Source organism: Hemicordylus capensis, chromosome 7 (genome assembly GCF_027244095.1).
Source record: "Hemicordylus capensis ecotype Gifberg chromosome 7, rHemCap1.1.pri, whole genome shotgun sequence".
In the NCBI taxonomy this organism is placed as follows: domain Eukaryota; kingdom Metazoa; phylum Chordata; class Lepidosauria; order Squamata; family Cordylidae; genus Hemicordylus; species Hemicordylus capensis.
The window spans coordinates 24,027,758-24,052,919 of record NC_069663.1 but is presented as its reverse complement, the minus strand read 5'-3'; the positions used below and the strand labels follow the sequence as shown (position 1 = coordinate 24,052,919).

Below are 25,162 nucleotides of genomic sequence, written 5' to 3'. Positions count from 1 at the left end.
TATCCAGGCTCAAATGTACCTCGTTTCCAAACATGGGACAACAGATGCTTGTGGGCCCTACCTAGAGCTTTCTCTATAGGTTGGGTGGGAGACGATATAGAATGGGGGTGTCACTAAACAGAAGATGTGGGAGATTAAACATATCTGTGGCAGTGCTGTATTGCAGGGTATGCACTCCTGCCTCTTCAGGCTGTAGCAGTTAGTTGTGGGATGAGGGCACCAAGGGTATCTCTGTGCCAGAGACTTCAGCCAGTGTCATCGAAATTCCCTCTTCACAGAACTAGAGTTCCCTGAAAAGTGGTGGCTGCTGCTTCAGCTGCTGCTAGTGATCTCTAACAGAGTCCTCTGCTCCTCGCCATGTTCAGTTCCCAGGATTCTTTGGTCAAACCCATTGTGGAGTTCCCACACCACTGCCAGAGAGAGGCTCTTCTGGGCAATCCAACAAGTCTTTCTCTGTAAAGATAAAGCCCCCCACTGGAGAACAAAGCCAGCTAAATGTCAAGATTAGACTGTTGGGCACCTCATGGGTTAAATGAGGGTTTTGACTTCCTGCCTCTCCTGTGAGTCATTAGATGGTTCTCAATCAATTCAGGTGCAGCCTGTTACCTCCCAAATTAGATGGTTCTCAATCAATTCAGGTGCAGCCTGTTACCTCCCAAATTTCCCCTCTTTGTGTATAGAGGCACCTCTTTGTCTGGAAGGAAGGCTGAGAGTTTGTTTGAGTGTGAACCCTGAGGATCGTCATAATTGTAGTGAGTAAAATGTGTGTATTTAGTCTTTGGTTATTTCATTCTCTGAATGGTTTTATATTTTACCTAATATTTGCTAATTAATAGCTTAATTTCAGGTAACTTTCTACTGTATGTTTCTTGTTCTTTCAGAAGTTGTTGTTTAAGCTTAAATTTTGTCTGAGTTCAGATATTTCATATGATGGGCTGCCACATATGTGCAACTTGTCATTTAATGAGCTTTTCCACCTACATAAAAGTTCCTCTCTGCATTGGTGTATTCAAACCAGTTCTGCAGGAGGTTCTAGTCCCGTCCCCCCATCTGCCCCCAACCTCTACTTCTAGGGATAATTTTTCACACCAATACTTGCTTTTTAACTAATAATTTGTGTGTTTTAGTCTGATTTAAAAAAAAGTAATGTCCTCTTAACTCACTTTCTTGATATTTGCTGTTTTAGGTTTTGGTTACTTTAGTTTTAGTTTAGGTTGGCTGCTGTTTTACTAAACTTCAGTGCAAAAGATATCTAAATAGGTTGCATATACTCTGAGCTGCAATATAGTGATGAGAACTCTGATAATTCAAGAATTAAATTGATTATTAATAAATTAAGTAAATAGGATGGTTCCCTGTTCCCTAAGGCTCACAGTCTGAAAAAGAAACACAAGGTACCCACCAGCAACAGCCACTGGAGGGACGTTGTGCTTGGGTTAGGATAGGGGCAGTTGCTCTCCCCCTGCTAAATAGACGAGAACTGCCACTTTGCTCTTTCAAAAGCAGGGGCAATTAATAAGCTCTCTCCTTACCTCCCTTAACCACATTCTAAGGGTACAGTCTAAATTCTGTTGTGCGTGGGGTGTGTTTTTGTTTTTGTTTTTTCTACTGCTTATGGTAGTACTCAAATTTGTTGTGCTGGTATACTAAATTTCACCATGACCACTTTTCACTTCTTTTGTTCAAGGGGCCTTGGGGAATGGGGATACCCATTTCCTCCATCCAGACACATACCCAGATGCAAAGCTAGATAAATCCAGTGAAGAGAAATGTTTATCCTGCTGTGCTTCGAACCAGATATTATCTTACTCCTTTTGTAATGTTAGAATTAGCATGATTGCCCCTTCAATCAATGTAAAATCCAACCCAAGTTAAGCACCGTCAAGTTCCCTTGATTTGTCAGTGGGAGATCAGGTGCCTCTCCCACAGAAGTTTGAAATCCATATGTTGACTGGACTGTGTCCTTAGTCTCTCTTTGGAGGTAAAATTTTTTGGTCAGCATTCAAAACAGCAGATTGTACATGCTGTGTGTGCATGTGCGTGCGCACGCACACTCACACTTTCCGTGAACGAAAACACACCGATGAATAGATATTTTATTGCTTTAGAGGCCGGCAGGATCATGATCTGCCAGGGGTTAATTTCCCCCCCATCTGTTGTTTTTTCTTTACACTCCATAAATTAATGCATTATTTACAAAAAGAAAAATAGGGAAGGGAAGTAAACTTCTTCATATCAACCACACAAATACAGTTTTTCTTTTTTTTAAACACGGAGACACAAGCACGGTGATAGGTAGGGCAAGAACCATTTTTTGAGGAGGGAGAGGTAGGGGAATTTTTTTTTTTTTTTTACATAAAGGGTCACACCAGAGCATGACAAGACAATATTGCACTTTGAAAAGTTGGGGGTGGGCTGGGGGTTTAGAAGGGTTAACGAGCTCCTCACTCCCCTGGGATACAGCAGCTTTATTTGAGGTGGACTCGATTCTTGGATTCTCCTTGGGCTGGGAGAGTGGAAATTGGAATTGTGGGTTCTGTTCGGTACCGAAACCCAAAATCTGGGTTTGGATTTGGAGCTGTTTCCCATATTACAAAGAGACAAACTTGTGTTGGCCATTAAACATATTCTCCAAAAGGGAGCTGCACCTGTGTGCTTGTTCCTGACATGTGTACCTATATGATACATATGTTTGCTGCATTCAGACTTGAAGCACTTGAGTGGGCACTTAAAATGCAACTTTTGAAGTGCACACATGGCTGATGGTGCTTAGGAGTCCTGCAAGGCCTGTTCATACAACCAGGGTCTATACTGTGGCTGGACACTCTGATGGAAAAGGCTGCTTGGAGAGCGGCTTTCACAGGGAGTCAGGGGCCTTGGGCACCAGACCTGACAGGGGGAAACAGACAGGCCTGACTGCCCTGGAATTTTGTACAAGCCTTGTTCATTTCAACAGAGTATGAGAAATTTCTATGGACTGTCTGGAGTTTTAGTCCCAGGCACCAAAATGTCTTGTACCAGCTTTAGTGGCAAGCTGGTTAGCTCCACAGCCATGAGGACTAGGCACTTTGTCCTGGGTTTTAAAAAAGAAAGAAAGCTGGTACTGGGGTCCCCATGGTGGGAAATTCCATGGTTAGGGAAGTGCAGAATGTAAGCAGCTCAACATGTAAGATTTCTCAGGAGTTCTGTTGATCTGGCCAGCTCAAGAACTCTCATGGAGGGCAGAGCTCCTGAAAAGTACTTTCTAGTGCTCTCCAATCCAGATATTTGGGTGTGTTGCTGCCTGCCCATTTTCCCCATCCCTCTTTTGTGGAAAAGGCTCGATTTGCACCAAACCAACGGAGCCTCTTCATTCTTTAAATACAAGAGGCGGAAGGCCCTCAGTTTATCATTTTGAGCAGGGGCGGGGGGGGGAGAGAAGCTGAAGGAGGGGATGCTTTGAGGGGGGGCGTGTCAGTATATTCGATGAATAAAATTTTCCTATAAAAATAGAGACATCAAACGAAGAGGGTGGGCATTGTTTTGTTTGTCTTAAACTCTTTACGAATCTGGCTACTGATGGAGAGGGACCTGCCATGGAGCTCAAGTGGGGGTTAGGTAGGTTCAGCTGCCTGGTAGACTCTTCCCTTCCTTGGCAGTGCCCCGGCTGTCCCCTGCTGCCCCTTCTGGCTGGTTGGCTATTGCCCCAGCCACCGTCCGCTCAGTCTCCAGCCGCTTATAATTCTGCTCCTGGCTCTCTAGCGCCTCCAGGCTGTCAGGGCTGAAATCACAGCCTTCATTCTCGGAACTGCATTCACTCAGATCTGTGATCTCCAGCTCAGAATCTGAGCCGGGGTCCTCTTTGGCCCCTCGTCCCACCGACGGACTCTGCGCCCTGGTCCCCAGCAGCTCCTTATCCCGGTTGCTTGCCCCATTCCCATCCCCGCGCAAGGGCAGGGTTGTGCCATGGGGAGGCAGGCAAAGGCGGGGGATGGAGCCAGCCCCCAGGGCTGCAGCCCGCTCTGTGTTATCCCCAGGCAGTAGGGAGATGGGAGACGGCAGATGAGCCAGGGACCCAGACAGGGGGTTGGGGTAGAAGTGGGGTGAATACAGGGAAGCGGGGAGCTTGGAGCTGCTCAAGGGAAAGGTGCTGGATAGGTAAGGGTTGAAATTCCAGGGATAATCTGGGAAGGAAGCGTTTCTGCTGTAGGGAGTCAGCAAACTGGGAGGCTTTGTGTAGCCCGAGACACCTGCAAAGAGAAGGAAAGAGATGATGTGAGGAAACCAGGCCAAGCCAGCTCCAGTGGTGTTGCTGATGCTGGGGAGCCCTCTGCGTTTCTGATCATGCCACATGCTTGCCTTCGGAGGCCAACATAAGAGCCTAATCCTTCCGGGGTGGACTGTTTTAACCTGCGCCAGGCAGTAAAAGAAAACAGAAACAGGGCCCCAACTTTCAGGAATGCCTCTCAGGTGGGGGACGAGGAGGACGAGGAGATTCTCACCTGAGCCCAGGAAAGGGAAGGCGGCATCCAGGCGCAGTTTCTCTGTTTCTGTTTGGCGTTCAAAGAGTGGGGTGCGGGTGGCAGGGTCCCCCAAGCGAGGACTGGAGAAGAGGGATTGCAGGGTCTACAGGAGCAGGTGGAGAAAGCAAGAGGGGAATGAATTGTGATGAATGGCTAGTTTCTGCAAAGGAGAAGCTGATGTGGCTTCCCTGTGCCTAATCACAAGTGTGTTTGTGCGTGTATTATACATATGTATATGTATGGGGGGCTGATAGGCTTTTTGAGAGGTGCAAAAGGCTTTCTGCACATGCTCCATGGTGTACTTTTTATGCATGTACTATATGTTTATATAGTACTTTTTCTGCCAAAGTACTCGAGGTAAGTTACTATGTAACAGTTTGCAATGTAAAAGACATGATATAAAAGCTTGGGGAAATGGCTGGTCTTTTGATAGCAAGCATGACTTGTCCCCTTAAGCTAAGCAGGGTCTGCCCTGGTTGCATATGAAAGGGAGACTAGAAGTGTGAGTGCCGTAGGATATTCTCCTTAGGGGATGGAGCTGCTCTGGGAAGAGCATCTAGGCTCCAAGTTCCCTCCCTGGCAGCATCTCCAAGATAGGGCTGAGAGAGATTCCTGCCTGCAACCTTGGAGAAGCCGCTGCCGGTCTGTGAAGACAATACTGGGCTAGGTGGAACAAGTCTCAGTATATGGCAGCTTCCTATGTTCCTTGGATGGAAATGGAAACAAGCAAATGTAGGTAGTGAGGTCCCCAGGTTTCCACAGTGACTTTTGTCTTTCTAAATTGCCTTATGAACTCCGGCCTCAGAATCCTGGGCTGAACCCTAACCTGACACATCCTCCGTTCTTGTGTCAGGAGCCTAGGACATCTATCCTCTCTCTGCCCCAAGAGGAGTTCTCTCTTTTCCTTGCCATACCTCAGGAGTAAGTGGGGTGCAATCAGTCCCATGGTTGCCCCCATTGAAAGGGTTCTGGGCCAGCAGAAATGGGGAGTTGGCCGCCATGTCCAGAAGAGGATAGTTCACCAAGACCACCTTGCTGAAGTTGAACTTGTAGGTGAAGCGCTTCCCTTTGGTCTTGTGGAGGATTCGTTTGTTGTAGTAGTACCTAGTGAAAAGAGAAGCAAAAGAGGAGAGCGAGTAAGCTGGCAAGTGAGCAGATATCTGGATCGAATGAGGTGGCAGGCAATCATAGTGGGATGTGCGAAACTAGTGCAGCTGCTCACCAAGGACACACACAGAACTAGTGGCCCCAGAGCTGCTGGTTCACAAGAACTGTGCAAACAATGCACTAAAAAAAGAGAGAAATCTCAGGTGTGTGGTGGCAGTGTGGAGTGCATTGGTTCATGACAACAGACCAAGACTGTGGAGGCCTGAGTGAGTTCAAATCTCTCAGCCACGAAGCTCCCTCCATGACCTTGGGCCAGTTGTCATCTCTCAGCCTAGCCCATCTCATAGTGTGGCTGTGAGCATAAGCTGAGTGGAGGCAGAACCACGTTTGCTTCCCTAGGCCTTGTGGCAAGCTGGGTGCGATAAGAAAATGCAATGAATAAATAACTGAGACTCTGACGATTAGCCATGATAGCTAAAGAGACCCTCCTGGTGTATACTGAAGGCCTCTGTGCCCTGCTTGCGAATGTTCAGAGGCCTCTCATGGGAAGAAAAATGGCTGTGTTGTGGCCTGACCCTGAAAAGCAATCCTTACTCTTACTGGGATCTGTGTTCCAATCCCAGGGGTTCGCTCCCAACCTCTGATCCCCAGATAATAACAGCCCTGCTGGATCAGGCCCAAGGCCCATCTAGTCCAGCATCCTGTTTTGCACAGTGGCCCTCCAGATGCCGCTGGAAGCCACAGGCAGGAGTTGAGGGCACGCCCTCCCTCCTGCTGTTACTCCCCTGCAACTGGTACTCAGAGGCATCCTGCCTTTGAGGCTGGAGGTGGCCTATAGCCCTCCAACTAGTAGCTGTTGATAGACATCTCCTTCATGAAGTTATCCAAACCCTCTTAAACCATCCAGGTTGTTGGCTGTCACCACATCTTGTGGCAGAGAATCCCACAAGTTGATGATGCGTTGTGTGAAAAAGTACTTCTGTTTGTTGGCCCTAGATTTCCTGGCAATCAATTTCATGGGATGACCCCTGGTTCATGTGAGAGGGAGAAGAATTTCTCTCTATTCAAATTTCTCCAGACCATGCATGATTTTATAGACCTCTATCATGTCTCCCCGCAGTCGTCTTTTTTCTAAACTAATAAGAACATAAGAAGTCTAGATGTTGGACTACAACTCCCAGCAACAATGACCGAAGGCTGGGGATAGTGGGAGTTGTAGTATAGCAACCTCTGGGGTCTCATGGGGCTCTGCCCTATATCCTCTACCAGCCAAATGGGCAAGCATCGGATGTAGTTCCAGAAAACCTTCTGCCACCATGACTCTCTTTGGCCAACGTTTAGGGTGCTGCAAGAAGACTCTTCATTGCAACCGAGTAACACAGCTTGCCCCTCTGAGAGGTTTCCCTCCTGTTCCTGCAGCACAAGCCCATCCCAGCGCAAGGCAGCAAGTTATGAGTTGCCAAAATGAATTAGGAGAGGACCCCACCGCCTGCCCCATGGCCGCTCGAGGGCTCCACAGCGGCCCCACCCACTCGCCTTCCTCCAGAGCGGCCGAGGAATGCGCGAAGCGGCCCGCTTCCAAGAGAAGGGCGCCCCCCAGCGAGTCGCCGCTCGTCTCTGAGCTCCCCTTCCCGGCAATAAATCTTGCTTCGCGGAGCCGGCGCCTTGGGGAGAGAGCTGAGGTTATCAGGGAGTCTTCGGGATTTATTTACTGGACAGAGCGGAGCTAAATTCCCAGGCTGAGTTAATCGGGAGCGTCAATAGCGCTTAGCTCCTCATAAATATTAATTAGGGAGGTGGAATCTCAAGCGGCCCGAGAAGCGCAGTTAATTAATAAGCAATAACAAATATCGTGTCGATCAATTACACAGGGAGGGGCGGTGTAATTCAGCGGGCCTGGGAGTTTTCTGGCCCTTTGGGGGGAGGCGGAACGGGGGTGGTGGTGAGTCAGGATGCGAAAGCGAGTCCCACCACCCCGAATTTAACGAAGCTTTGAGAATCCCACCAAGGGTTGAGTTTGTGGGGTGGTGTTATGGGTAGAAATAATATGTATTGATTCATAGAAGTTTGAATGAATGGATTAATTGATTAAATTTGCATGTGAATAAAACAATCGCTTGAGAGCAAACAGGAAACAGACGGTCCTTGTTTTTAGATGAGATAATGCTTAGCAGGCATCGCAAGGGGCATCCATCCCCTTTCTGTGGGAGGGGAGGAGGAATGCCTCTTAAATGGTATGGACCACGACCGGCAATTTTTGTTAGTCCTTGTGTTAAAAATAACTTTTAATTGCCTGAGGGATGGTCCCATAATCAAAAAGTTCTCTTTAACAACAAAACAAAACAGGATAGGTCTAAATCCAGGGCTTCGTTTTCAGACAGGGTCCCCAGAGATTGGACTATAATGACCCCATAATCACTAGCCGCAATGGTTGAAAGCCATTGAAGGTGGGAATGATGGGAGGTGTAGCCCAACATCTGGAGATCCAAGCCTGGTCTAGTTAGCATGAACACAGCACATGGCAAATAGAGACATGGGGGCCATTCACACAGTCAAAAACTGTGTTCTACCTGGGTTTGGGAGCTGTGTGTGCTCCCAGTTTTCGGTTGTGTGGAAGCAAGTTCAGAGGGAAACCTGGGCAAAGGTGATTGTGTGGAATGCTAGGTAGGAGGAAAACCGGGGTAGCTTTTCCTCTTACCTTGCTTCCACATGAATACGAATACGACAAATGTTTATATACCACTTTTCAACAAAAGTTCCCAAAGCGGTTTACATAGATATAAATAAAATGGCTCCCTGTCCCTAAAGGGCTCACAGTCTAAAAGGGAAGCCATAAGACAGACACCAGCAACAGCCACTCTGGAGGGATGTTGTGCTGGGGACACAATCACTTCTGCTCAGGTTTTCCTCCTACGTTGCTTCCACACAACTGAAAATTGGGAGCGTACATAGCTCCAAACCTGGGTAGAAATTTTTTTGTGAATTACCTCATGGTTTCATTTCTCCTTTCACCCGCCCTGTAAGGTAAGCAAGGGTGGATTAAGCTTTTTGCCACCCTTTTCCCTTAAACAAAAAAGGTTTGTCTTTTTTTAAAAAAAAGATAAAGCGGGGGGGGGGCTTTCTCCCTGCCTACTCCACCCTTGCTGCTGCAGCCGCTGCCCACAGAGAGAGGCAACAAAATTTGAGGAGGGGCAGAATTTGCTGCTCCTCACATTTTGCCGCCGTAGGCAAATGCCTCCTCTGCCTCTCCATTAACCCACCACTGAAGGTAGGCATGGGTTATTCTGCCCATATCTTGCCTAGGCCAGCCAGTGAGTTTATGGCTGAGCCCAGGTTTGTATCAGGACTTTCCAGTTCATGTTCTTGGCGCGCACACACACACGTTACACTCTTGGTTTCTGCACTGCATGCACAAGATCACATCCATGTACTCTCTGCAGACTCTGGGCCTGGGCTTAAGAAATTGTCTTCTACTGAGTCAGACCATTGGTCTACTATGTATTTCAGCATTGCAGCTCTCCAAGTTTCAGACACGGATCTCTCTTAGCCCTACCTGGAGATGCTGCCAGAGATCGAACCTGGGGCCTTCTGCATGCAAAGCATGTGCTCTATCACTGATATTGACAACTTCTATGACAGTTTAGGATTCCCACTTCACCAATAAGCTTGTAATGGCAGCAAAAATCCAAGCTTTTCCCCACTCTGTAATCAACCCAGTTGTGAATATAGGAAGTTGATTAAAGAGGTAAGGAAGCCACTTTGATTGTGATTTTTGCACACACATATTCCACACACACCCTTCAGCAAGTTCACTTGGGTACCATGCACTGGGGGAGAATTAAAATACTTCTGTAATTCTTCAATGGTCAGCAACTAATGTATAAATGGCACTCCCTGTGGTCAAACCAGAGATTTTTGGCACTGAAAAGTGGAACTGGGAGACAACCTCTGACTACTGGACATCTCCACTTATGGCTGCCCCTGATGCCCCAAAGGAAGGGAGCAAACCAAAGCCCAGCCTCACTTCCTAAACAGCAGCACTTCCACCAACTAGATGGGTCACTGAGATTCAATAGCAGGAAAGTGGAGACAGAAAAATAGGGCTTTATGGCCAACAGGCTAGATGGATGGGGAATAACAACAGATGAGGGCCAAGGAGCTCTGCAGGGCTGTGAAGTCCCGATCTGGTTTCTCAGCTTTCACCATACACTGCCCGTTTACTTCTCCATGAGGACTAGATACATGAAAACAATGCTAAACTCCTTCACTGTGAGCTACTAGTTTTTCATGAGCAATGATTCTACCACATGCTAGTTGGACTCATTTTAATTGGCTCTGGGCTTTGTCAAGTCTCCATAGGAAGAGAATTGCATAGTTGTGGGCTAGCCCCTAAGAACATCAGTATATGTGTCTTTCGTGCATAAATTAGTGCATGAACTGACTGACTGAGAATATGTTCTCAGAAGACATAGGAAGATAGGGATGAGACCTAAGTGACCTTAACGATATACATGGGTTATATACAGAGCCCAGTCCTTTTAAGATGATAGAGCCATCTTCAGTCTAATGTGTGGCCGTGGTATTTATGTAACATCCAAACCCAAAACTGATCCCACTGTGTGGGGAAGGGACACACTGTGTGTGTGTGTCTTTCCTTCTAACCAGAAGAACAGGTAGCTGAAACGGTAAAGATGAAAATACTGGAGCTAGACTTTTACCCCTATTCATGAGTGCTATAACTGGTTGAAAACTTAGAACATAACCTTATATTTAGTGGAAACTGTCTTCCAGAATCTTCAAAGCAATAAGAAGGGCAAGAGGCTTTGCACTCTGTACATCTACTTAAATTTCATCAATTAACCAATCTGTTGTTCAGATAATCAATGTAAAGGTCTCTAACTGGTAGAGAACTCACTGCAGTATTTAAAAAGCTTGGGAAGAAGAAGAAAACATTACTTCATGTGCCAATCCAGAGTGAGAATGATTGCATTATTATTATTATGAATTTATGAAATAAAGAAATAGAGGAAACAGTAATTCTGCCTGAAAGTGGTTCCAAAAGAGAACCAGCTAAGTTTTAGCCTGAAGCCCTGTCCTGTTCAACTGCAGCAGGCAGCAATTCTACAGTATGAAGATAGCGGGCGCTGTGGCACAGAAGTGTGAGGACTAGATACCCGGCAGAGAGGCGCTGTCCCTCCAGCATAAGTGCTGAAATGAGGAGGGTCCCATGCTGCCCATGCACGCTGCTCTCCCTCATCCTACCCAAAGCCTCACCTTAGGGCCCTGCTCAACTTGTCGTAGTTCATATGGGGCTTGCATTTACGGATACCCCACAACCGGGCCACCTCATCTGGGTCCTTGATGACGAATTCGCCGTAGTCCCCCTGCCAGGCAATGACGTTCTGGTACTCTTCCTTCTGTAGCAACTCCAGGATAAAATGCCACAGCTGGATCTGACGTGAGCCAGGACTTGACTCTGGTTTGTAGGCCCAGTCTGGGAAGGCGAACCCTGCCAATGCAAGAATATGTTAGCTGCAATCTGGAAGGCAGTCCCTGGCCTAGACAAGCAAGGTGTTCTGTTCCTAGAGACCGTGTCTTTTCTCAATGCTCCCTTGGAGAATGAAGGATCCTACCTGTGCATCTCGGGAGTGTGAGTTGGAGCTGGGTTCTGGCACCCCCAGCGCAAAAGAAAAAGAAACTGCTTCTGCAACTCAGACACAGAGGAGAACTGGCCCTGTGGCAGCGAGCATGAATGGTCCTCTTTACAAAGCAGGGTCTACCTTGGTTTGCATTTGGATGGGTGGTTGCATGTGTATGCTGTAAGATATGTAGAACTACAGCTCAGTGGAAGACCATCTCCATGCTTTCATGCAGAAGGTCCCAGGCTCACTCCCTGGCAGCATCTCTAGGTAGGGATTGTGGAGACTCCTGCCTGAAACCTTGGAGAGTCACTGCCAGTCAATGCTGACAGTACTGGGCTAGATGGAATATTGCTCTGTCGTATGAGGCAGCTTTCTATGTTCCTGTGAAGGAGATTAGGGCCTCACATGTGACTGTGGGACGAGAGCTGGACCCATCTGGGGGCATGCCAGGGGCAATTGGTTTCCTGGGACTCTGAGAAGTGGCAGATTCCTCTACCAGGATGCAAAAGGAAAGGTGGAAAGTTGCATCATTAAATATCCAAGGGACAGAGACTTATTTGGAAAATAGTGTCTAGTAGGGCTGCTGCTACCTTACAAAAAGGTATCCCTGGGTGTTTTAGACTTTTCCTCCCAAATATAGCTGAAAGGGCCACATATTTGGATGTCAAATGTCCTGTATATAAACTAGAATCTTTACAAGAAAGAAGGCAGTTTGAAATGGATCAGTGGACCAGCCGGCCACCGCAGCTGTTGTATTTGAGAAGGCTGGACTATTTCTCCTTCTTGAGCAGGCAATATTGCCTTTTGAATTACTGGATTGTCTCTTATCTGTAGTACTCCCTTAAAAACACCTCAAGTGTCTTACTGTATGCAGTGTTGATGTTACTTTACTATATAAGTCCAATAATCCTTACTAGTTCAGGAAGGAGGTACCTTTTCATGGAACTTCCCTCTTTTATTTAGCAGCAGGCAACAGGGAAGGAATTATCTCTGTTAGTCCACAGTGTCCCAGTGGCAGTTTCTGGTGTCTCTCTTGTGTTTCTGTTTAGACGGTGAGCCCCTCTGGGACAGGGAATCATCTTCTCATTCATTTTGTTCTGTAAGCCTCTTTGTAAGCAATTAAAATGGGGGGGACCAGTATAGAAATGTTCTTAATAATATTAGAGGGTTGTTTTGACCTTTTGAGGGGGGATCAATTTGTATAGTCACATCTTCTGTTTTGGTGGATGCACCTCTGTGTAATACACTCTTGCTTAGTGTGCAACATACACATGTTTGCACAGATGCTTCCGTGTGCACACACACACACAATGTTTACACGCATGGCAAGACTTCTGCCCCAGTGCTTGTTATACGGCCTCGGAAATATTGCCCATATTGTCCCTGACAATATTGAAATATTGTCCCTGAGATCTCTCCTTCTGAAGTTGAGAGTGGTTCCCCTCCTTGCACGACTTTCTACTTCAGGATGTTAATTCTGCACTGGGCTTTAATAACAACCTGACACTGTGTTTAAAATGAAGCATCTCCAAGGAGTTGGGATAGCCAACTTGGTCACCTCCACCCCGACTAATTAATCATGGCTAAAAGCTGAGCTCTCTCTTCAGCTCACGGGGGATGGACTTCAAGCAGAAAGTGCTGGGGGACATACTCTGGCCTCTTCTGCACAGGAGAGGTCAAGCCAGCCTTCTCAGATCTGTGCCTCTATCTATGAATCTATCATTAACAGGCCTAATGAACTGCCGATCAATGCCTTGATTTTCAGTTACATGGAGCACCTTTGGCACCCCTTTAGTAAATTACATTCACTCTCCCGAAGGCCTCTCTATACATCACTCGAATGCCAAGGCTCTCAAAATGGGAGGCCAGTCTCCCTACGGAGGTGCAAGCAGTTGGTTGGAAAATCCTGAACTCTTTTCCTGTTCTCTCCCAAGTCTCTGTGTGTAGAGTAAGAGGGATGGCTATACCTGGGGATGGGACGTGCGTGTGTGTATATGTGCATGCACAGGGCGGGGGATTACTTGCCAGTTGGGCTTCTGCTGACTCCTTATCTAGTGCACCACTTAAAATCAGTCTACAGCTTTGCCTAGTTCAAAGAAAATATCTACATTTGTCTGCCTTGCAAGAGACCTGTCTGATCTTTTTACTGCTGGAGGAGACAGAGTAAATGCTGGACTTTGTGTTCTCCAGAACTCCAAGGAACTCCACATTCTTATAGGCTCCAAGTACTGTTAGGCTTTGTATTATCAGCAAAAAGAAAGAAAATTGGGGTACAGACATTTCTGTTTGTTTCACCCAGTGGCCCTTGGTGCAAAGTAAGAACATAAGAACAGCCCTGCTGGATCAGGCCCAAGGAGGCCCATCTGGTCCAGCATCCTGTTTCACACAGTGGCCCACCAGATGCCGCTGGAAGCCTACAGGCAGGAGTTGAGGGCATGCCCTCTCTCCTGCTGTTACTCCTCTGCAACTGGAAATCTGTCTTGCACTTAGCAGAGGCTAATCCAGTTACATCTGCATAAAATCTCCTGCACCCCTCACAAGACTGTTTAAAGCTACAGAGTTTAGGGTTTTCCCATCATGGCCTTAGCCCATTGTGGCTGGGGAAGATGGGAGTTGTAGTCCCACAACATCCAGGGGCCCAAGATTGGGAACCCTGATTTGGCTGAATCAAACAAAGGTATTACCCTATTTGGACTCAGACAGAGCTGTTTATCCTTTACTGAAGGCTGGAAGGGCCAATAACAGCAGAATGTTTGGGATAATGGGATCATAGGGGGCTGTAACGGAAAGTCAATGGAGTTTCTACTTGAGCAGCATTAAAATATGTCATAGGCCCCACCTCCACATCCTGGCATCTTGTGATTGTGGTGGTGGGCCTTAAGGTTCACTGGGCAAGGGTCAAAACTAAATAATCAAGACCTAAACACAAGCAGTCAATTTAAAATGAAGTTACGTCCCTTGGTTATCTCTTTATTTTAAGAGTCAAATTGAATTTGGGAAAATGTGTCAGAAAACAAGTGTTGGCCGTCCCCTACCTCTTAATTCATTGGCCAGAAGCATACCAGGAGAAGAAAGCCGCTTTCCTTGTTTGCACTTCCTCCTTCATAAGTAAAAGGGCCAAAGGTCTTCTCCTTACTTTAAATGAAAGCTGAAATGCCAGCCAAAGGGTCCAGGAGGATATTCTGGGCAGGGGGAGAGGCCCGCCTAGGTATTCCCTGCAGCTTTACCTCTGCCTCCCACATCCTGGCTTTTCTCTTATTTGCCCATCATCAGAATACAATTGACAAGAATGAGCACAACATACCAAGTTGTGTGTCTCTAGGACTCTGCTTTGCTTTGAGAATGAGTGAGACACAGAAGCTACACAACAGGACTGGATTCGAGTCTTCCTTTGCTCAAGAGAAGGGATCCTACATGGCTTTTGGCCAATCCTAATCCCTCTCAACCTCAAGTTCCCATCTTGAACATAAAAATAATCTCCTGCGGTTGTTAAGAAGGCAATGGGAGTGACTTTGTTTTGATTATAGTGTGGGAAGCTGGAACTATTTTGCTTTTGCTTTGGATGGCCTACCCTGACACGGCCAGTTTCCCTGAGAGTAGATTCACCATTCTTCTAAGTACTGCACAGAGCAGGAACTCAGGCCAGGCAGATCTACTGCTATATTTAATTAACTAGTTATCTTAATATTCTCAAAACTCATTTCTATGTAATGATGGGAAATAACTTTTTTTTTTTTTTAGAGCTGCAGATTTCCCTCTCTGGAGGCTACAAGCTTCTGAACAAGAGCTGATCCATGGGGGATGACTGAGGTTATTAAACCGTGAGTAAATGGCACTCTGTACATGTTCAGAGGCCATCTTGTCTTTATTCATCAGGTTGACAGTCTCTTGACAAGTATGATCATATAGGCCTAAGACTATCATGTGGTCTCTGATAAATTACACCTAATGAACGTGAGATGCCTAGATTTATACTGCTAGCAACTAGGCAGCATTTGTTCAGTTCAGAGTCCTTGAAGTGTGTTAAGCCAAAATTAACTTTGATGTAAGTCCTCTTTCAAACAACCCCCATGGGCCCCACCTTTGTTTTTTGAAAACTCACATATTCTGCATAATAGCAGAGGATTAAGGGAAGATTAAGATCCATTGTTCTGTAGTGGCAGGACTGATATTGCTGTGAGCTGGATTGAAAGACATTGGTGGTAGCTTCAAAGTGTAAGTATATGGCTCTTACATTCCTAAATGCTTTGGATACCATAAGGACCACTTCCTCCCAACAGAGGCGCTCTTCTGAGCCCCATCTTGAAAACTGAGATCCAGCAGGTGTGTACAGGGGGTCTTTATGATGGCATTGCGTGCCCACTCTATTGAATTCCTCGTGCCAGGGTATCTAGCTGGGACTCTTTCCAAATGCTTTTTAAAAGCACATCTTTGACTGGGTGCTAAGTAATTAAAGGCTGTCCCTCTTACATGGTCCTGTTTGGTGGTTCTGTTTTACAAATGTCTGCTCCTGGAGCTTTACTTGTAAGGATGGCATTTTTATTGGTGAGACTTTATCATTGTTGGCTGCCTTGAGAGCCCTACATGTATGGAAAAGCAAGGTGCCAATGTTTTAAAAGAAAGACAAGCAAGATGGGTGTTGCTGTTCCTCCAGTTCAGTGCAGAGTCAGTGGTGGTGCAACTGTCCCAGTTCATCACAGCACAGCATCTTTTCCAGGGATTGTTTACTGGTGGCTCCCTTGGGTGTATTTTTAGACAGCAAGCCCTTTGGAGACAAGAGGCCATGTTTTCTTTCCTTTTGCTATGTAAAACAACCACTTTGAGAGCTTTTTTTGTTGAAAAGCAGGATCTCTATATATCTTCCTCTAAGGTGTACCTTGCTAATCCCATGGTGGCGCTCGCAGGATTTTGTGAGTAAGCTGCCAGCAGGTGGAGAGGAAAGCGGGAGAAGAAAGCGGCGGCGGGTGGGTGGGGGAAGAAAATGGCGGTGGGTGGATGGGGAATAAAATGGCGGTGGGTGGATGAGCGGGCAGAGAAGGAAACGGTGGTGGGTGGGCGGGGTGGAGGGGACTAGAGATGCAGATGCTCTGTGCCTGGTCCAGCTAGTTTAAATTGTTTCAATAATAGCCACCTAATGGCACAGCGGGTAAATGACTAGACTAGCAAGCCAGAGGTTGCTGGTTCGAATCCCTGCTGGTATGTTTCCCAGACTATGGGAAGCACCTATATCAGGCAGCAGCAATATAGGAAGATGCTGAAAGGCATCATCTCAGACTGTGCAGGAGATGGCAATGGTAAACCCCTCCTGTATTCTACCAAAGACAACCACAGGGCTCTGTGGTCACCAGGAGTCAACACCGACTCAACGGCACACTTTACCTGTAGCCACAATGCTGGGTTCACCACTCCCACATTCCCTGACTGTTGGCCACTGTGGATGAGGGTGATGGGAACTGTTGTCCAACAATAGCCACAGGGCCAAAGTTGTGCAGCCCTACCTTTAGAGCAAGGCTTCTCCAACTTGGATCCCCAGCTGTTGCTGGACTACAACTCCCATCATCCCCAACCACAGTGGCCAAAGTCTGGGGACCCAGTTTTGAGAACCACGGCCTTAGAAGAAGGTTGAGATACAATCATATAAACATACACAGAGCAAATAAGAGCTCCGGCCCCCTCCCCTTCAGTGCTCTCCTGGGCTGCTAAGTTTCTTCTTTGACTTCCCTGCCATGATTTCAGCCTGGGCGTATGGGGGAAAGCATGGAGTCAGCTGGCTAATGAAACATGCAAGGCTGCAGTCCTCAGAGGCCCAGCATGGAAAAGAGTGCCCTGCGGTTAAAACCAACTCCTTTGATTGTCACTCTTGCCCCCCAGCCTTCAGCTTGGAGCTACAAACTCCAGAACTGTCTAGACCCTTGGGGGAGATTTTGCAGTGAAAGGGGGGAGGCTGAGATTATTAGCTGTGTGGAAAGTAAGTGTGTGTGTGTGTGTGTGTGTGTGTGTGTGTGTGTGTGTGTGTGTGGTTTTATGGCTATCTGAGAGGAGACGATGGTGGAATCCAGGATGGCTATATATGAATATGGGGGGATTCGTACTGATGGGATATTCTGTGCTGGAAATGAAATGAAATGAAATTGTTCACTGTGGATGTCTATGTTTTTATAATGATCAGATATTATTGGAGCATTCAGATATTTGCCAAATAGTAACTGAATATATTGAATATGTCAGTGTTCTTTGGTATTTTTTTTCCAGTGGGGGCCATTTTGGCAAAAAATGCTGGAGTCATTTCCTACTGCACAGACCACCACACGGTCCTGTGCTTTTCCCTGCCCAGGTTGGGGGAGCCCTTTAAAAGGAGCAGCAGCACTGGAAGGACAAATATGCTCCTGATTTACAGCTTTGGATAACTGATATGTGTCCCCTGCCTGTATCTCAACTGGTTTCATCCCAGCAAAGTGATAAAGAGGAGATTTCTTTTCAGAGATTTGGTCTAACTTTGTGCTTTGTTTGTGCTTTGAATAAATTATCCTCAGAAGAAGTTTTTAAAAATACTATTTTCCTATATTATGTTAATGCTTAAAATTTCCTTTTGTGCCCACCCACCCCCGCTCCATTTTCTTGATTACACTGTGTTGTGTTTTTCAGTTTAAGTTTAACAAAGAAAAGGTTGGGGGTAGGAGAGAAACAGACCTCTGCTGAGCCCCAGTAAGGTCTGGGAAAGTGTGCAGCAGAGAACTGGGAAACTAGTCTTCCCCATAGAGCTCTGTGAGTAAAGCACTGGAAAGGCTACACTTCCCAGCACCCTGTGCACACTTTTGAAGATGGTATTCAGCTGTGGTTGAAACTTCACACAGGCCTAATAAACAATTGGTCAAGGTGCCTCACTTAGGGCTCAGTGGGCCCCTGGACACTCAGTATGTGCATTTGGCATCCAATGATGTTTTATTATATTTACTTGACTGCATTTAAGAGTTGGCATGCAGTACATGACTTGGGATCTCAGTAGTGTTCCTGTTTTCTCTCCCATGCACGGTGATCGTCAGAACCTGCTGACCTACAGGCACGGTGGCATAGCAGGTGGACACAACAGGCAGTTCCTTTTCCGTCATGGTGCCAATATTCTGGATTCTCCAGGGAAGCTGCTCCCCTGTGTCCCCTGTAACAGGGATTTCCAGATGTTATTGACTACAACTCCCATCATCCCCAGCCAAAGACCATTGCAGCTGGAGACACTGGAAGTTGTAGTCACAACATCTTGGGACCTCTGTTACAGGGAACAACACTGCTACTATTAGACTGTTCTTTCTCTTGACTGCTGAGTTAAGATCTGGCTTTTTAGGCAGATATTTGCAGTTTGCTGACATGTTTCTTTTCTCCTGCTGTTCCAACTGGGCAGGGGGTGAGAAGTGCTTTTTCTGCTGCTTGCTTTTTATCCTCTATTGCTGCACTGTTGGTGTTTAGTTTTTATTGTTGCTCTAAATTGGGATAAGCCACTTTGTTGAAGGAAAGTGGGGTTTGCATTTGGATGGGTAAAGGCATGTGAGCACACTGTCTGCTGTAAGCTATTCCCTATAGGGGATGGAGCCCATACCTCATGGGCAGAGTGCTGGCAGCATCCCCAGGCAGGATTGGGGAATTCTCCTGCCTGAAACCTTGGAGAACTTCTGCCAGTCAGTGTAGACCAGGGATTCTCAACATTGGGTCCCAGATGTTATTGGACTTCAACTCCCATAATCCCCAGCCAAAGGCCACTGGGCCTGGGGATTATGGGAGTTGAAGTCCAATAACATCTGGGGACTCAACGTTGAGAATCCCTGGTGTAGACAATACCGAGTTAGCTGCACCAATAGTCTGACACCATATAAGGCAGCTTCCTAAGTCCCTAATACCTTCTCTGGGAAAGCCTGCCTGGTGCCACATTTGATATCTTTCCCGATAGTAGGCAAAGGCTCTTATTTGTATGTGCCCAGGTCTTCCTGTATATTACTAAAGCTGGTTTTAACAGATTGTTCTGGGCTGTGCTGGATTTTTATAATGTGTTGTGCTGCTTCTATTTACTTTCTGCTGATTTTAATAGCTCTGTTCAGCTGTATTTATGATATGTCATGATTTTAAATGTGTGAGCCACCCTGAGAGTGTTCAAACTGAAGAACAGCATGCAAATATTCTAAATAAAATGACAGTGATATTTAGTTAATGTTTTGTAGTGGACTAGGAGTCTGTCTGTCTGTCTGTTTCTCTCTCGCCATACACACACACACACACACACACACACACACACACACACACTTTTTCATTTCTGAAAAAGAGGGATTCTAGGACTCAGGGCTGGATTATTGACATGCTGAAGCCCTAAGCTATGTCAAGCTTCAAAGGCCCCATAGCATTATCAAACAAAAATTTATTCTAACAGAAAGGACAATGAAAATAGAAATACCAACACTTTATTTTTACTTGGCAAATATGTAATGGAAAAACTAATAATCTAACAAAAACAGTTACCTTTCAATAAGCCTATTTGCATTAGAAATACCTTTAAGTGAAAATGCATTATGTAAAACTTGAAATTTAGTCTCTCTTAAATTTAGAGGCCTCTCATAATGAGGCCTTGAGTTGCAGCTTACTTAGTTTGTGCCTAAATCTGGTACTGCCAAGGCCCAACCCCACTGGAAAAGGCATACTATTCTGACCCAGAAGAACTCCTCCATCATCACAGCTATGTGAGAGCTGTGAGGGAAAGACACTCTGCATGTGCTCAGACAAGGTTCAAATCCTCACTGAGCTCTGAACCTTTGGCCCATCACTGCTTCTCAGTCTCTCTTAACTCACACGATCTTTGTGAGGATAACTTTTTGTGGGGGGAAACCAGGTATGCTGCAATGAACTTCCTGGAGGGATAAAAACCATAAGAGTATCCAAGGATGCTTCCAGCTGAATAAATTAGACGCTGGGGATGATGGGTGTTGTAGTCCAACAACAATATTTATATACTGCTTTTCAACAAAAGTTTCCAAAGCAGTTTACATAGAGAAATAAATAACATGGCTCCCTGTCCCCAAAGGGCTCACAGTCTAAAAAGAAATGTAAGATAGATACCAGCGATAGTCACTGGAGGTACTATGCCGGGGTTGTGTTTGTGGATAGGGTCATTTATTCTCCCCCTGCTAAGAGAATCACTATGTTAAAAAGATGCCTCTTTGCCCAATTAGTAGGGGACAACAACTGGAGACTCTTGGGTTAGCCACCCCTGAAATAAATGTCAAAGTATTGTCAGGGTTTTTCAAGACCTCAGGCTCAGAACTTCAGAAACAGCAGAAGGCCTGGACAGGGTCTGGCTGCTGACTGCTATAATTCCAAAAGGTGAATGGATTTCCAGTTCCTTGTCTGTCTTTTTGTTCTCTTGGAAAGACAAACTTCCCTCTCTGGTATCTAGAGCTGAGAGATACTCCTGCCTGTAACCTCGGAGAAGTTGCTGCCAGTCTGTGTAGACTATACTGAGCTAGATGGACCAAGATCTGATTGGCTAGAAGGCAGCTTCCTATGACAAGTCTCAGACCCCAAGGGGTGTGTGTGTGTGTGCGCGCATATGTAACAGGAACATATAGTGCCATGTTTCTTCCCCCCAGCCAAAGACCCTGCAAGCCCTAGTAAGTTGGTTAGGCAAGGAGTAAGACACAGCGAGGAGGCTTGGGGTAAGTGAAGTAACTGTTACCTGGAGTCCAGAGAGCTGGAACCGGGGATGTGAGAAGCAGATCTGAAACACAGTTACAGTCCATGCTGAGGGAAGTCTACACCTGCAGAGAGGAGGAGATGAATAAAAGGGGGCAGAGGAGACAGATGGTAGGGGTGAGTGGAAGAAAATTAGAAAGAGTGAGAATGAGTACCCCCCCAAAAAAGCAAGTTTAAGGGAAACAAGGGATGGGAAAGGTGGGGGGGGGAGGGAGGAGAGAGAGAGAGCGAGAAATAGAGTGAGCAAAGTGAGTTAAGACAAGTTAAGACAGTCTTTTCCTGGAGTTCAAGAACCGGCTCCAGGTTCTTGGTGCCCCTGTGGGTGGGTGGGGAAAATCTCTCCTCCCTGGCTACATTTAAAAAAAAAGAGGAGAGGGAGCGGTGCAAGTGAGCTCCCACTTCGCATCCAGTTTGACCCTACCTAGAGGAGGTTTGGGGGTAAGGAGAAGCAGAGCCGCCTCCCAGAAGCCGGTCGCACGAAAGACAGCAGAGCTTCCCGTGGAGAAGTCCAAGCGCAGCTCCCGGAGCGAAGGAAAAAGAGTCCCTCGGGCTGGACTGAAGCCCAACCTGGTGTGCGTTTCAGCCTCTCCGTGGAAAATGGGCATTGCCTGTCTTTCGATTTCTTTGCTGCATTTGCTGGAAGTGGGCCACCTTCTCCACCAGCTGGTAAAACTAAGCTACTAGGAATAGGGTACGCAGAACGAGCCTTCCTCTGTGTTTAAGCAAGTCAGCCCCTGTCGCGTTATAGCTGCTGAGAACTCCATCTAACGCGTGCTTAAGAGTACCTAATCACGTAATGTGTGAGCGCGGTAAACACACATGTTCGCAATCACATCTAGCAAACCGGTCCGCTGACTTGGTCAGGGAGTCCCAACTGTCTGCAGCGCACTGCTCGATACCCCGGCTGGGCAATCTGGATTTGCTGCCCTGTAATGTGTGAAGCGGCCCTTCAACCCCATTCAGTTCAGAACCATCTGAACTGAATGGGCTTTACTTCTAGTAAAGTAACCCTCAGTAGTAGGCTTCAACGCAGGCGCTTCAGCTTAGTTTATTATTTATTTATTTATTTATTTATTTATTTATTTGATTTATATACCGCCTTTCCAAAATGGCTCAGGGCGGTTTACAATTAAAGTTGCTGCTTGCTCTGTGTGTAGTTATGAAGTCGTGTGTGGTGTGTGATACAGAATAAAATTTTAAATGTGTGATTCTGCTTCCTTTTGTTGTGGGCTTCTATCATTATGTGAATACAGTCTGTGGCTGTGTGGGCGTCTCTTTTGATCCTGCCTTTTGTTGCTTTTCATCGCACAAAGCCTCTGTCCAGTTGCCCATTTCCAAGTTGATCGTCCACCTACCCGCACAGCTCCACCCCCCCACCCCCTAGAAAGCAACCTTGCCTTGGCTGTTGCTTTCTATAATGCCTGGGTCCCCAACCTTGGATCCCCAGACCTTTGGCCCTTGTGGCTGGGGATGGTGGGAGTTGTAGTCCACAACACCCAAGGCTGGGAACCTGAGCTATCATGTACCCCAGGGTGGCACAACTTTAGCCCTCCAGCTGTTCTTGGAACTCCAGATCCCATCATCCACAGTGGCCAGGAGTCAGGGATGATGGGCCTCGTAGTCCAACGTCTGCAGGAGGACCGAAGTTGTGCAGTCCTGAAGTGCCCACTTAGCTGACCCAAGTATCTTACCAAGCGAAGCACCATTGCAAGAGGTCCGTGGGGAAGCAACAGGTAGATGGGTTGAAAAGGGGCTTCCCTCTCCTAATGGCCAGGTGTTTCTTCAATTACAGATGATTCGCCTTTAGTCCCAAGTAACCAGGCATAGGACAAAAGACACGAACCTCGCTCTTCTTTCCCTTTCCTTTCGGGTCAGAAACATCCATCTCTTTCCCCCAACCCGGTAGCTTTTTTTCTTTATTTCTCCCTCACCTTGAACTTCTTGTTCAAGAAATATAGCTTCCCACGAACTAACGCCCACCTTGAGCTGCTTCCACAGGATACTTACCCCCTACCCCAGGTCCGTTTACAGCATTCTGAATCGAAGCCTTCACCCTCCCCAGCCAGTTCCCAGCTTCCCTCCCCACCACAAGAACATCATCAGGTCATGCTGCTACGCCTCCTCCAGCTAATGTAGTTGTTACTATTACTTTAATGGTTAAATTGTTGCCTTTTAGAAAGTAATACAAAAAAGGTCTCTGCCTCTAGAAGCTTACACAACCTATATTTCACTAGAGCAAAGGGAGAGGACGTAGAGAAAAGGATAACAAAAGAAGGGATAAATCTTGTATTCACTCCCACATCTTTCCCTCCCCCCTCCACATGGATGCATACCCCCCCAAGCTTTTTCTGGGCTTTGCTGTCTCCCCTCCTTGTAGATCACTGGTACCTCTCCCGTCAAGGCTCGGTTCCCTTCCCCCGAACCCCTCCCCACCCCATTTTGGCGCCCAGAGTGAGGGCCCAATTTCCTCTGCGCTTTGCTAACCATCCGCAAGCCCCCTTCCTCTCTCGCCTCACCTCCTCCCCTTTCTCCCCCCGCCCCAGCCAGCTTATTTGTTGACTGAAATGCACCTCCCTCCCCTCCCCCCCCCCACTCCCCCTGCAGCCACCCCCGGGCCGAGCGCGCGGCTGGCCGGGCTGTCAGATAATTACCGCGGCGGAGCTGGTGCCCTGGGCGACTCCGCTCGGCGCCTGGCGAGTGACACGCGGGCCGTAGAGGCGCATCATTTATGGATTCGCCTCCCGGACACGAGAGAGGGAGAGCGAGCGAGGACGCGCGTGTGTCTGTCTTGCCTGCCCATCGCACGCTCCTCCGCCTTTCCCGTCTCTTCCGCGCTCCCTCCTTTTTCTCTTTCCCCGTCTTTACATCCCCCTCTCCGGCGCTCTCCAACTCCCCTCGCAAGTCCCTCTCTCGCCTCCTCCTCCTCCTCCTCTTCTCCTTCCGCGCTCGGCTCTTTCCTCTACTCTTCTGGCCCCCTGCTGCTCCCCCCCCGCACCGGACCCCTCCAGGTCTCCTACTCTCCTCTTTGTCCTCCTCCTCCTCAGCCGCCCCTTCCCCACTCCTTCCTGCTCTACTCGGCCGCCTCTCGCATTACTCCCTTCCCTCTCTTTCTGTCCTTCACTGCTGCTGCCCCGCACCACTTTCCCCAGCCGACTCCCAGGAGTGCTAAGGTGCAGGGGCCGGATGCCCGATCCAGTCGCCTCCCGCGCAGGCCGGGCACCCGCCGCCACGTAAAGGGTGCCGGCGCCGGAGCCCACAGCCTGGCTCCGTTTGTCTTCATTAGAGGCGAGAGTTTGCTTGGAACTACAACCACAACAGCTCCTCCACCAGCAGACGAGCGGCCGGCGGGGGGAGAGGATCGCTGCGAGAAGTGAAAGTAAATACGGGGGGGGGGCAGAAAGGAAGGGGAAAGAGGAGGAAGGAGAGTTATACTCTCCCCACCCAGCTGCCACCTCCAGAACACCCCCCCCCCACACACACACATACACAAATCCACAAGACAGATTGATGGACTCCACTTCAGCTAGCTTCCTCTGTAGGGCCCGGATCCAGCAGGTGCAAGAGAAGGCCAACCACTGCCTTCTAATTCAGTAGGATAAATATTATGAGCAATGATATTATTTCCTGGAAATTTCCTTGGCACCCATCATGAACCAAAGTCTCTCCCCACAAACCACGTTTCAGTTGATTCAAACTGATTTTGGAAAACTGATTCTCCAAAAAAGTGGGGGAGGGGAAGGGGGAAATGCAACACTCACTCGCCCTCAGCTCTAAGCACAAACAATTGAAATGGAAGAATCCTCCCGCCCGCAAAGAAACACAAATTCCATAGGGATATTTGTCAAAGAAGTTCCAAAACTTTGCTTCAGGTTGTAGGACTGGCACCTGGGCTACTGGGCTTCGAAACATTTCGGTTTGCGCCTCTAAAAGCGTAGGTCCGAGGACACAGAGCGTAGAGAAGCTTGGGCCTTATCCAAGGAGTAAGGTGTGCTTGTAGGATGACATTCCAGCAGATGTAAACCTAAACCAAATGAATGCGGTGTCTGTCGATTCTACCGTATTCGTGCAAGGAAGCTTTCCTCCTCCATACAAAAACGCACACACAGGCAGGGACACAAGTTAAAATTAGTATCCCTATATCTCCGTATAAAGCGCTTTCTTAATCCGCTTCCAGAAGTTTGA

The 25,162-nt window shown here is 47.4% G+C and overlaps 2 protein-coding genes across 10 annotated transcripts in view; one reads left to right on the top strand and one right to left on the bottom strand.

Moving 5' to 3' along the window:
• Nucleotides 1-61: 61 nt before the first annotated feature.
• Nucleotides 62-25,162, top strand: part of LOC128332772 (cornifelin homolog) — a 139,068-nt gene continuing 113,967 nt past the window's right edge. For 4 of the 6 annotated variants that reach the window (XM_053267492.1, XM_053267487.1, XM_053267493.1 and 1 more), the window contains exon 1: nucleotides 14,993-15,072. Coding sequence is in view for 2 of the 6 variants with exons in the window: in XM_053267489.1 (XP_053123464.1) it covers nucleotides 15,053-15,072 (20 nt within the window). In the remaining 4 variants the exon portion in view is untranslated. Of the gene's footprint in view, nucleotides 764-14,992; nucleotides 15,073-25,162 lie in introns of those variants that run through there. The other 2 variants (XM_053267489.1, XM_053267488.1) reach the window with 2 other exon arrangements.
• Nucleotides 2,079-25,162, bottom strand: part of ERFL (ETS repressor factor like) — a 71,200-nt gene continuing 48,116 nt past the window's right edge. For 3 of the 4 annotated variants that reach the window (XM_053267479.1, XM_053267481.1, XM_053267482.1), the window contains 5 exons: nucleotides 20,964-21,045; nucleotides 10,884-11,118; nucleotides 5,417-5,606; nucleotides 4,482-4,605; nucleotides 2,079-4,229 (listed from right to left, as the gene is read on the bottom strand). In XM_053267479.1, the coding sequence (XP_053123454.1) occupies nucleotides 3,604-4,229; nucleotides 4,482-4,605; nucleotides 5,417-5,606; nucleotides 10,884-11,118; nucleotides 20,964-21,027 (1,239 nt within the window). In that variant the 5' untranslated portion in view covers nucleotides 21,028-21,045 and the 3' untranslated portion in view covers nucleotides 2,079-3,603. Of the gene's footprint in view, nucleotides 4,230-4,481; nucleotides 4,606-5,416; nucleotides 5,607-10,883; nucleotides 11,119-20,963; nucleotides 21,046-23,631; nucleotides 23,953-25,162 lie in introns of those variants that run through there. The other variant, XM_053267483.1, reaches the window with a different exon arrangement.